Here is a 13,118-nt window from a genome sequence, read left to right on the forward strand (position 1 = left end):
AAGTAAATTGAATATGTGCAAATCTTAAAATAAAAACAAAACTAATTAACAAATAAACAAAACAAAACATGGTACAGTAAAGATAATTGAACATCAATTCGGTGGTGTAGCAGATGAGCGAATGCGATGGGTTATTATGATTAGATGACAATGCAGCCCCAAACTGATGCATAATTATTTGGTACATTGAGAAGTTAGCCCTGACCCCCTGGCTGGCATGTATGTATGCTACCTGCTATTTACCACATCATTATCATGCTTTTAAGCATTTTCATAAACTGCATGAAAACGAAAAAGTTAAAAAAAAAGGGTATTATTATCATTTCCACTTTGGGGGACACATTCCTTTCTTTCCTTTAAAATGCAGCCCTATGTATAAAAAGAGGTGAAAATCGATGGTTTCTTTGAATGCTTGAATGCTTCACACAGCCATGTAGAGATTTTTGGAGAAACTGATTTAGTGGAGTGCATTCCAGGGCTGATCCCACCAATGTGACATGGAAGGACAGATATTGAACAGACACATGACTTTGAATACATCAAATTTCAGCTCAGTTCAAATTAAGTTCACTCGCTGTGACATGTGACACTTTATTCTCAACATTCACCTCTTATGTCTTCAAGGATTTATGTGAATGAAATATTAGTGAAGGTGGTGGTGGGTCTGGTCTGCATTCTCCCCAGGTAAAACTTACACTACTTAATGTGTTAATATACAGTAATTACTCAAAAGATTGGTGTTACAGGGTGAATCCCTTGAAGCTCCCAGCGAGAGTCTGATCAGCTGAATAACAGGACTTAGGATCTTTGTACTTGACCATGTCTGAAATGATTGTAGTGTTTTGTCTGTAAGGATGAAAATCATTTATATCTGATTGTGTCGGTGTGTGTAAATCCACCACACATGATAATATTTCAACAAACATATCGACACGGTTGCGGGAAGAAAACTCGTTTGTCCAAAATTTAACTTTTCAAGAAAAGACAACCAAGTATTAAACAGGGCACTCATTTATTTGATTAATTAATTAATTTACCTATCTCCATATTTTAACTTTTTGTGTTTTTTTCCGTAAATTAACGGCCTTACTTGATCATACTACAGCGTCACACAGAAGCATCAAAAGTAGCAGATCCGCAAGCTCGAAATGTGGTGCGAAGCAACGCGTTTCGAGCTTGTAGATGTGTTACTTTTGATGCTTTTTAATTTGAATCCTGAAAAGTAACAGTTTGGGGACATATGAGGTTTCCACCCGACAGAGACGCAATCCCATACTTAAGGTTAAAGGTTAGCAGAGTGCAATTCCCCAAAAAGTATATCGTTTTTTTTTTTTAAAGCGGTTGATTGATCATGTTGAGATGACCACACACCAAACACGGTCACCGAATACTAGGGAGTAAATCCTAATTAAAGGGTTAATCAGATAATGAATGATAACTGTAATAACAATCAAAGCAGAAAAAACAAACAAACAAGAGTTTTCATCGATGGCATCACTCAAATTGCTATATAACTAAATTCTTTATCACGGCATTGCCTATATGGAGATTTATTTGGGTAAATTCTTAATCAGGAGGGGCTGATTTGAAACCATGCAGAGGCAAATCTGTTATTCAAACAATAAATAAATAAATAAAGATCCTACATATTTTTTTGTATTGCAATAAAAAGGGGTTACAACAAAAACTTAAAAAAACATTACAGTACATTAGTCTTTTTGTAGCATGAAAAACCCACTGAATAACACATGTTATAGAAAAGGGTTACACAAACCATGTCCAAAACAAATTAAAAAGATCAAATCTTCCCCACAGTCCTTGAGCAGAAGTGATGTGTTCTTTGGCTATCAGGCTTTGGCAACAGAAGGACATAGTATACAGTTAGTAGATCGAAACGAAGCGGCAGAATATGGCCTTGAGAGACACCCTAAATCAGTGGTTCTCAAACTTTTACATTTCAAGGACCCCCCCTTAACTCTGACAGCATACAAATGGAACCAAATGGACCCGTTAGGGTTCCATTTGTAGAGAGTTACAGACTTGTAAGCGTCCATTTAGAACCCCCTCAAGGAACCCTGAGGGTCCCACTTTGAGAACCACTGGTCTAAATGACGGTCCCCAGTTCACTATCCTTTTCCGATGTCCCGAAAACAATTGTTAAATTATCAATAAATACCTGTAAAAGTTGTACAAAGTTTTACACCATGACAGAAAATATTTTGCGGATGGAACACAAATCGGAGGCAAACAACGTTATGCAATTGCTTAACAGCAAAATGTACATCTTTTTTTTCTTTCCTTTTTCCAAAAGAGAACTTTTATCAGTGCGTTTTTAAATATGAAGACGGTATTTCTTCTCCTAGATATTTACATACAAACAATGAAGAAAAAGTATAAGCGAGACAAAGATAAAACGTGTACCCAACCTCACACATACATATAGCTTAGATTTGCCAGTACAAATGTAAAAATTTAGAACACATTTACATTACAAAATTATTCTTCGTACTCAGATGCAACAGACTTTGGTAAATAGTGTTTTGATTTGGTATGATCTCTTTACTAAATCCCCCTCATCACGGGAACCAAAACTTTTGGGAACAATATTCTGGTCTGTTTGGCCAGAATCTAATACTCTTTGAAACAGCACACTGTATTGTTTGTACATAATTTTCAGATATTAATCTCTTTTTTCACGTTTTTGGTTTTTCGTCAAGGTCATTTACATAACTTGTGATAACACTGACAACACATAGTTTTTGTTTTGCAAACTCATGACTCTCCATCCAGTTGACTTCATAAAAGGAGAAGTGTGTTTTTTTTTATTTTATTGAATTTTTTATTCTTTTTCAGTTTCGTTCCATTGTGGTTTCATCCACTTTGTCGTTTCAAGACTTTCGCTCCACCTTTTCTTTTATTTGGTAAGAAGCTCCGTCAATTCGGGAGCTCCTCTAGGGAATCGGTGTGAGGGTCCATCGGTGCCGAGGCCGGACCGAGGTCGAGGTCGCCGGGCTTCAAACGCTTTATCGTGTTTTTCAACGCCTGCCTTTTGTTGCAGAACCAGACACGGACGACCTCTCGGTCGTAGTTCAGTTTCTCCGCGATTTCCGTCATTTCCTGTCCCGACGGGTGCGTGTTCTTCTCAAAGTGACTGTTGAGGATCTCCAGCGCCTGCGGGGTGAAAGAGGTCCGCCGCTTGCGCTTTTTCGAGGGCTCGCTGCCGATAAACTCAGTCAGGTTCTGCATGCCGGATCGGTGGCGGGCTTCTGCCTCTGCCATCCAGCGCTCGAGAACGGGCTTTATCTTCTGGGCGCTTTTAGGGGTGATGTCCAACTTCTCAAACCTGGCAGGATATAAAAGGCCAGGGTTCAGTTTGCCTGTCAGACTGCTACCTATAGTGTTCTCTTGGGCTTCCTGTGGTAGGAAAAAGTGGCTTCTCAGGATGGTGTGTCTGGGGAGAATTGAGAGAGAAGAATCTTACTTAGGTGCCCTGCCAGAACATAAGGATAAGCTGCCTGCCTTATAGTGAAGCGGTCTCCTTGAACCAGCATGCCATTGGGACAGAGACATCAGACAGGCTGAAATCCATGCCAAACCCCCTTTATGTCAGTGGTTCTCAAACATTTTCATGTCAAGGACCCCCAAGTTGATATGTATTTGGCCCCCACGGACCCCTATCTGGAAATATTTTGTGCCCAGGGATCTCCAACAAGATACAACATTTCAAAATTATTCCAAAATCTTTATTTTGTAATAGCAGATGTATAAGCAGATGTATAAGCTCACAATGTGCCACGCCACATTGTGAGCTTGTAGATCAGCTATTTCCAGATTGCCAAAGTCTAAAATTGGGTTAATGTGATAAACTGAGTGTGACGCTATATTAAGTAATTTTACTGGGGACCCCGCTGGAACCCCCTCAAGGACCCCTGGGGGTTCCCGGACCCCACTTTGAGAACCACTGCCCTATGTGTTCCACGACAGCAACGGGAGGTGATGGTTGCCACGGGGACCAGTGGCGTTTGGGATTCTCTGCCCCAGATTGGCAGCAATGGAGCAAGGAGACCCTGCTATTGGCTAGAAGTTATGTCCAATTGCATCAACAATAATACAAAACACCTGACTGCAGATCATTAAATACTGTGCTTTCAAATTAGATTTCACCAATCAGTAAAATGTAAAAAATAAAATAAATAAAATAAAAATGAGAGCAAGTATCACACCAATATCCCACATCCTTCCGTCAAGTGATAAAAACCAAAAAGCCCACAATTGCAAGCACTTACATATAGCACTATCATTTATTTATACAAAATAAGCTTGAATTATTAATCAAAATGTACATTTAATACATTTTTCAAACTTTTTTCTCCCGTCCTACCCTAACAACCTCTCATTGTATATTTAATATGAAAACATTTGCACACTCTAATGTTGAATATTCTTGCACGTTTGTGGCCTCTGCTCATCATTTTAATATATTGTGCACCTGGCAAGCCTCTTGTGAGAAAATGTAATTGAAAATTCCTGTTAGCTGCTGAAGACAGCTAGCCAGTGACTTAACCACTAGACTCTGTACTTGGACCACTTAGACCAGTGGTTCTCAAACTTTTTCATGTCAAGGACTCCCAAAATTATATGTATTTGGCTGCGGACCCCCCATCTAAAAAATATTTTGTGCCAGGGATTTTCCAAAAATAGCAGATCTACAAGCTCATAGCGTGGCACTCGGTGCCGCGCTATGAGCTTGTATATCTGCTATTTTTTTATAGCTAAAGTATAAATTATGGTTAAAGTGGTTAAAATGATTGCGACGCTATATTAACTCATTTAGCTGAGGACCCCCTCGTACCCCCCCAAGGTGGACTTGAGAACTAAGGACTTAGACCACACCAAAAATAGTTGATCTACAAGCTCACAATGCGTTGCGTGGGCCTGTCACGATTATTACAGAATCGTCTAATCGCAATTATTTGAGATAATCTTCATAACATCATAATCTTTTCCATGTTGAAAAGCGTTCAGACATTTTCAAACATTTAAAATGAAATAGTTGAAACAGCCGATCTACAAGCTCACAACACGTCGCATGTTTCCACAAATGTTACTAACTTTTGAACGTATAAAATTATTATTAAATATGTCGGTAAATTATTTGTATATTGAAGTTATTTGTCCCTGTGTACGTTTTGTTTATGAAGGCTAAAAGCCAAACAGAAAAGCAATGTTTATTTATATTCCAATGTTCAATGCCAAAAACACAATTAAATCGTTAATCGCAATTATCTGTGTGACAATTAATCGCCAAGTAAAATGTCATGATCGTGACAGCCCTAGCGTTGTGAGAATATGGATGCTGGGGTTCAAGTGCTTAATTGTCTAATGTAGTGTTATTTGAGCATAAATTATGCCATTTGGACAGAACATTATTACAATATAACTGCACTCACGACTAACAGAATTCAATTCAACTTCATTTTAAATTTAAAAATCCCACAATAGTATGACTATTAAGAATATGAGTATTATGTAAGAGGATTTTGTCATACATGCTGTATACACAAAAAAAAACTACAACAACGTCTGTCTGGACTTACGTGGGCTTGGGGTCCCAAAAGAAAAGGCAAGGTACTCTCCAGTCCAATGGTTCTCAAACTTTTTCATGTCAAAGACCCCCAAAATGACATGCATTTGGACCCAAAGATTTGAGTTACAAATGTTCGCTTAAAAATATATATATATTCAAAGGTTTGCACAATTTTTTCACATTTCTTTCAAAAATAGCAGATCTACAAGCTCATAACGCGGCACTCGGTGACTTATTGTGATTCTATATTAACACATTTTGCTGGGGACCCCCTGGAACCCCCCCCCCCCCCAAGGACCCCTGGACTTTGATAACCAATGCTCTAGTCTACGTGCATAGTTTCACTAAAAGAGGTTTGGGACCCAAAGAGTGCAGTAAAAAGATGCTTTTAGGTGGACTCAAAATGGACCGACAGTTGGCAGCAATTCACAGGCAAGTGGGTGAGACAGAACAGGCTAACAGCACTACCAGGAAGGGCCAACAACGCAACAAGAGACATTTTTTGGAATAAGGTGCGTGGCTATACGTAAACAACAGACTTTCTCTCTTTTTCTACACCTTGTTTGTGCATCACGGCGTGTTGACAGGCTTTATTCTTTCTAATCTTGTCCTCCTCAAGTACTGTACTTAAGTACACTTTTGAAGTATTGTTACTTTACTGGAGTATTTCCGGTGTTCTTTTACTTCTACTCCACTATATCTCAGAGGCAAATATTGTACTTATAATTAATTACTAGTTACTTTTATTATTACAAAACATACATTACCCACTTCAGCCCTATATACAGTACATTTTGGCCATTTGGATCAAGCAGATCTACAAGCTCACAATGCGTCACATCGTGGCACATTGTGAGCATGTAGATCTGCTTGTAGCTTGTAGATCTGCTATTTTCAAAAGATTGTAATCCATTCTATACAAAACTTGTGAAATGGGACATTCTGCATAATGAGTACTTATGGTACTTAAGTATATTTTGATGCCAATACTTTTGTACTTTTACTCAAGTAAAAGTTGAATACCGAACTCGTACTTGTAACAGACTATTTCTACCATAGGGTATTGATAATTTTACTTCCTCCATCACTGATTACGCCTTGTCCACAGGCTTTATTCTTTATAACCTTGTCCTGCTTAACACTAGAAGGAGGATGGCCCTGCACTGTAGGGAATACATCAGTAAAATATGAAGAGTCATTGGAGACAGGACATTTCATGGATCAAAAGGAACCGAACATACTAAAAATGAGCTGGGGTACACACTCCCACCACTATTGCATAACCACAGGGGGACCTAACTTTCCCCCTCCACCTCTCTCTGCATTAAAATACATTATGAACCATCCTTCAAAATTAAGGAACCATATTTAATATGCTTTATTTAGGCCTGAATGACCATTTACCTAAGGTTATTGTCTTATCTTATGAATGATGGGTTATAGAAAGACATTTAGTGAGTATAGTGTCTTATGTTGGAGGTACAGGCTATGCTAAAATGTGTTGATTAAGGCACTTTCTTGTTCTTGATCGAGATCTGTGAATGTAATGGATTATGTCCTTAAAAGGTATCCTATTCAGATTAGAGACAAAATATGATGCGCTCAGTTTTGGCGCAGGGGTAAAGTTCCTGCCCACCACCATGGAGACTGGTTTGAATCCTCCATGTCCACGTCCACAGTTGGCCTTGTTTGCTGGTGGAAAGCCGGCAGTGGAGGGCGATCTCTGACGCTGCACTAACGACTGTAACCGGAACCATCGCCCCAAAACACACTCGCCCCCATTTTACGTGGACCACTCGCCCCCCATCGGTTCTTTTATTCTTGTATTTGTTTTACTGTGGTTAAGGTTAGGAATAAGTTTAGGGTTAGGCATAGTTTTACTGTGGTTACGTTTAGGAATAAGGTTAGGTTTAGGCATAGTTTTACTGAGGATAAGTTTAGGAATAAGGTTAGGTTAAGGCATAGTTTTACTGTGGTTACGTTTAGGAATAAGGTTGGGTTTAGGCATAGTTTTACTGTGGTTACGTAATACCTGGTGGCTACCGTTCCGAGGTTGCCGGATTTGACCTGGGGCGAACGTGTTTTGGGGAGAGCGTTCTTGTATTCCTAGAGACTCCTACAGACAGGTTGGTCTGTTCAGTGGGGAGCTACACTGGGAGGAATAGCGTGTTCCTCCTTATGTCTTATGTCCTCCCGGTGAAACTCGTCATTGGCTGGCAACTTCATGTGTATCGAAAGGGACACGTGCTTGTCTAAATACCGTCTCTAACGACCAACCAGTAGGGGTCAGCAGTGTCACTGAGACTCGGCAGAATGAATAAAATGGAAGAAAAAGGGAAAACACGTAATACATAAATAATGAATAATAATAATAAGCCTATATTAAAATTGGCTACTGGGAGGCTGGCGGAGCTTGGCCACGTCACTCTGACTCAGACATAACCATAAACAAACCAGAATTGGGAATATACTATTGACATCAGGGTTCTCCATATATTGGCATAAAAGGGACACAGGTAGACAGACAGAAAAGAAATCTGCATATATATGGGCACAAAAGGGACAAAGCCCCTGAGACTATGACTCAGTAATATAGGTCGGATCGCGGTGCGACGTAGGTAGTAATGATATACTTACAAACATTCCATTGTCTTCATATTTGTCAGGACTATGGCATGATTGATGCAGCAATCATGAAAATCTCTAAGTAGTATAAATGAATAAATGTGCAATATTGCACTACAAATAATGCTTATGTTCATAACAGCGTGATAAACAAAAAAGACCTATATTAAAATGTGTCTATCAAACAATGTCATTAAAATAAAAATTGCGGGGAAAAAAACACACTTTGATCTAATTAGATTAGTCGGGTTACATTTCATTAGACACACTACCACTTCTGTGAGATAGAGCATCATGGTTCTGATGATGTCCTCATGCAATGCCTGTGCCTTTCTGATGAAATAAAGCTAATACAGTTCTCCCAAATACCAAGCTGAGAAATAGAAGGAGACAAGATGGAAGTCTGTATCTGTCACTGTCGCTTCCCCTGAGTTTTCAGACCACGGCACCCCCCCCCCCCTCACCCTTAGGTACCACCAAGTCTCTCTACTCCTCAAATTTCCATGTCTCTGTTGATGTTAACTAAACCAAAGCATGTGGGGTTTGGCCCTCTACTTAAAACATCAGGAGATGGCTGTCATGTCCAATGTCTACAAAAAAAAAAGAAAAAAGAATTGTCATAAAGGCATGTCTAACAGGCCACAGAGTGTTTATTTTTTTGAAGCTAATGGTCTTTAATGTATGTTATAAATATTTCAATTATGCATGGCTGTGAATTTTTCATGCATGATTTTTTTAAGACTTTAAACATTACTTGGTGGAGGGCCGTGCCTGATAAGAGAGCTGTGGAGTTTCACATTTTATCGGACGTTTGATGTTGATGTGATGAAAATTTCAAAGGTGCGTGGCAGCACTGTGTCACATACTTAAACAGGGCAGGTCATCAGCAAGGCAACATGCATTTCAGGGGTGCATTTAAAATTAATATAATGTGGAGTAGAGCGGGGCCTTGCTGCAAACGCATGGGGGAATTGTAGTGCTGACAACCCTGAACATTAATAAGTTGTGTCAATTCTTTCGAGAGCAATAGAGTACATCATTTGATTTAGCCTAACACACATTGGTTCTCAAAGAGGGGTCCGGGGACTCCCAGGGGTCCTTGAGGGGGTTCCAGGGGGTCCCCAGCAAAATGAGTTAACCCCTATATAAAAATCAGGTAAACCCCTATATATATGGGCCACAATGTGACGCGTTGTGGGCTTGTAGATCTGCTATTTTCAGAAAAATCCTGTTTTCTTTTTTGGAACATTTGGAAAACTTTGGAAACATTTTTTTTTCCTCTCAAATTTTATCCCACGATTTTGTAACCCATTTTTTCACCCAGTGCCAATTGCCTATCTAATCCTGGGCGCTACTCTCCCTCTGCCAGCCTAAGGAGAGCCCAGAACTGAGCTCATGCCTCCTTCAATGCATGAGGAGCTAGCAAGCCGCTTCTTATCACCTGACAGGGGGGGAGTTTCCCCGGTAGGACGTAGCGCGTGGAAGGAACACGTCATTCCAACCAGTTCCTTTCCCCTCCATCAGGCGCCCCGGCTGACCAGGGGGAGGCAGTATAGAGACCAGGATTACTGCATGTTTTTTGTGAGGGTACCTACCCTTTGGAAACATTTTAACAACACAAATCCTTGTATGGGGGTCCATGGCACACAATTTGGGGGTCCTTGACAAGAAAAAGTGTGAGGATTCTATTCTGACATTGTAAAGAATATCGAAGGCCTCCCACTACCTCTGGTTTGTTTATTTCTGGAACACAGTTCTTACATGACGCGATCTAAGATTTGCCAACGGGACTTCCAAAACAAAAAAATAAGGTGGATAGCGTAGCACCCTCTAGCAGTGAATTCAGTGCTCTATACATTGTATACTATACTGCAGATTGTGCCTCTTAAAATAATGTGATGATTTGACCTAGTCTACGCCTCCTAGTCTGACATGAAACATGAGTTGTCTTTGATAGATGTGGCTCATTGTGTGTGTTCATGTGAGATATCATTCAAGTGTAAAACCAGGACAGAGAGGGACGAGATGTATCTCGTTGCTGTCGTGCAGAAACCTCACATCTCCATATAACTTTTTATGATTTTTCATAAATTTGCTACGTCACAAAGAAGTAGCAAAAATAGCCTATCTACAGTACAAGCTCACAACACGTGGCGATGCGTGTATTGGCAATTTTATTTTTTTAAGTGAAAGTGGTTAAGTCTGTCTGTGGGTTTTATAAACATTGAACCAATAAAAAGTATTAAAAAGAGCTTGTGACTAAATGATAACTACATTGGATCCATTGGAACACAGGTTCTTTTTTTAACCCATTAAAACCAGGAAAGCATCTGTGTAATTTTTTATAAATCTAGCTATATATTATAGCAACATACGTTTTTCAGAAAGTGGTTTAGAACAGTGGTTTAGAACACTGGTTCTCAAAAATAGCAGATATGCAAGCTCTTGGCAATCTTCACTTGTGGGGTTCCCTAGCACAAAACATTTTCAAACAGGGGTTCCCGGCCGAATACATCATTTTCAATACGTTTGGGGGTCCTTGGCATGAAAAAGTTTGAGAACAACTGATTTAAAAGGCATTTGTAGAATCGGCCTCAGGCGGGTTGTTAACCGGTTAAAGGGTTAAACTGTTTTGGACATATAAGGTTTCCACACGACAGCGACGATTGTCTGATTACCTTATGAATATGTAATGTATAGCATTTATGAGCGCGCCTCGTGGGCACTCGGTAAAACATGGTAATCTTATTAACAGATCATCTCCTGTCAAGTTCTCTCACGCCAGAGCCGAGTGAACGGGCGATAGTACGTAGTAGGCCTTAGTAATTATTTAATGCTCTAAAGTGCTTCCGTGTCTAATACTCCGACAACGTGTTTTGCATAAGCGAGCTGTCAGGTCACAGAGGAGGGAGGAGAAGAAGAAGACGTGAAGTATTAAAGTGCAGACACGAGAACTTAATTCATTCAGGGTTGTTTAATTATGTATTTAATATCTTAATCTGATGTCTGTTAAAATTTAAACGGAAATAACGATGGCAGTTCCAGACTGCGAACAATTAGGCGCACTAACACGGCTGAGTGGCTTCATCATCTGCTGCTATGCAGTCTGACTGAACTGACAGCTAACCAGTGGTAATATGGAAATGATAATATGCATTATATCGTTGCTGTCGGTCAGAAACCTCTTATCTCCATATTCTGACTTGTTGAGTTTTTTTCCGTTAATTAACGCCCTACTTGATCATACTACAGCGTCACACAAAAGCATCAAAAGTAGCAGATCCGCAAGCTCGAAACACGGCACGTAGCGACACATTTAAATTCGTGAATTTGAATCCTGGAAAGTAACCGTTTTGGACATATGAGTTTTTTTCCACCCGGCAGAGACGATATGCAGGTGTAGAGCACCTTTCTGAAAACACAGTTTACAAATTGCTTTACACAGCGCATATTATCAAATATATAATAATATTAAAACGATAAATGACAATGAAGATGCATAGAAAATAACAGCTAAACTAAAGAGACAAAGGTAACACTTTAGCTACGTAAAGGTTGGGTCTATAATGTATTATAATTGCATTTAATACATCATAATGTTTATAATCATGTTTGACAACTTATAACAAGGTTTATGAAGTATTATAAGTGCTGGTCATGATGCATTATAAGCTCAGTGGAACAGCACATTATAACTTAACATAATTATTCGTTATAAAGTGTCTTGTTATTATGCAAAATGATGACCATTTATAACATGTGTTATATGAAGCATAATACGTGCATTATAATGCATTGTGATGCATTATAAAGCATTCTAAATGTGATTATAATGCATTACAGACCCGACCTTTAAGTAAAGTGTTACCTGGGAGTTATAATGTGCTGTTCCACTGAGTTTATAATGCATTATAACCAGTGCTTATAAATGAAGTTAGTCATAATATTTCATAAACCTTGTTATAAGTTGTTATTTATAATTATGAACATGTATAACAAGTGTTATAATGCCTTATAAGAGCATTATAAATGTGCTTATAAAGCATTATAGACCCGACCTTAATATAAAGTCTTACCGAGACGAAACATAAATGGTTGCACCTTGCTTGCAGAGTAACCTGGCAGCAGCCGTCAACCTTATCTTTCTTTCTTTCAAAGAAAGAAAGATAAGGTTTCTTTTCAGGCTGAGAGGAGCAGAGTACACAGTTCCTAAGCAAGTTTTAGACAGAGTCACAATGAAGAGACTACTAGTCTGTTTGGCTCTTTTGGCCTGTTTCGGCCATGTCTGCTTATTATAAGCGATTTTGGGCTTGTTTGTCTGTGAAGTCGCTTGTAAATTATTGGTAGTTGCGGGTTGCATTTTTTTGGGCTGCAGTTGCTTATTTGGGCTTGTTTCCTAAATGTTGTTTAAACCAGTGGTTCTCAAACATTTTCATGTCAAGGACCCCCACATTTTGTGCCAGGGACTCCCATACCAGATTTGTGTTGTTAAAATGTTTCAAAAATATTCAAAAATATATATATTTTTTAATAGCAAATCTACAAGCTCACAACGCATCCAGATACGACACGTTGTGAGCTTGTAGATCGGCTATTTTCAAATAGCTAATTTATATGTTTAAAGTGCTCATATGGCCTAGTCGCTTCTTTTGGGCTTGTTTTCATAGACCTCGCTGCTTAGTTCTCTCGCAAAATCTGGCAACAGTGGCCCTCTCTCTAGTTCCTCTTTTTATAACCATTGTTTAAGGCCTTGTCCACGTTTAATATAAATAAGGGCAGTTTACAGAAAAGCCAGTCAGCTACAAAATGTTGTTTTAGACGAGACTTTACAATAAATTGATGAAACATTATGAGAGAGACGATTGAGCAAGTCCCATCTCCTCACGTAGGTCGTCGACTCGTTCCA

The 13,118-nt window shown here is 39.2% G+C and overlaps 1 protein-coding gene across 1 annotated transcript in view; it reads right to left on the reverse strand.

Moving 5' to 3' along the window:
* Positions 1–2,934: 2,934 nt before the first annotated feature.
* The window catches only part of pou6f2 (POU class 6 homeobox 2), a gene marked incomplete at both ends in the record, with an annotated part of 105,307 nt that continues 95,123 nt past the window's right edge, over positions 2,935–13,118 (reverse strand). The window contains 1 exon segment of the mRNA XM_080417431.1: positions 2,935–3,451. Within this exon segment, the coding sequence (XP_080273557.1) occupies positions 2,935–3,451 (517 nt within the window).

Source organism: Gymnoscopelus braueri, assembly GCF_963280865.1.
Source record: "Gymnoscopelus braueri genome assembly, chromosome: 21".
Classification (NCBI taxonomy): domain Eukaryota; kingdom Metazoa; phylum Chordata; class Actinopteri; order Myctophiformes; family Myctophidae; genus Gymnoscopelus; species Gymnoscopelus braueri.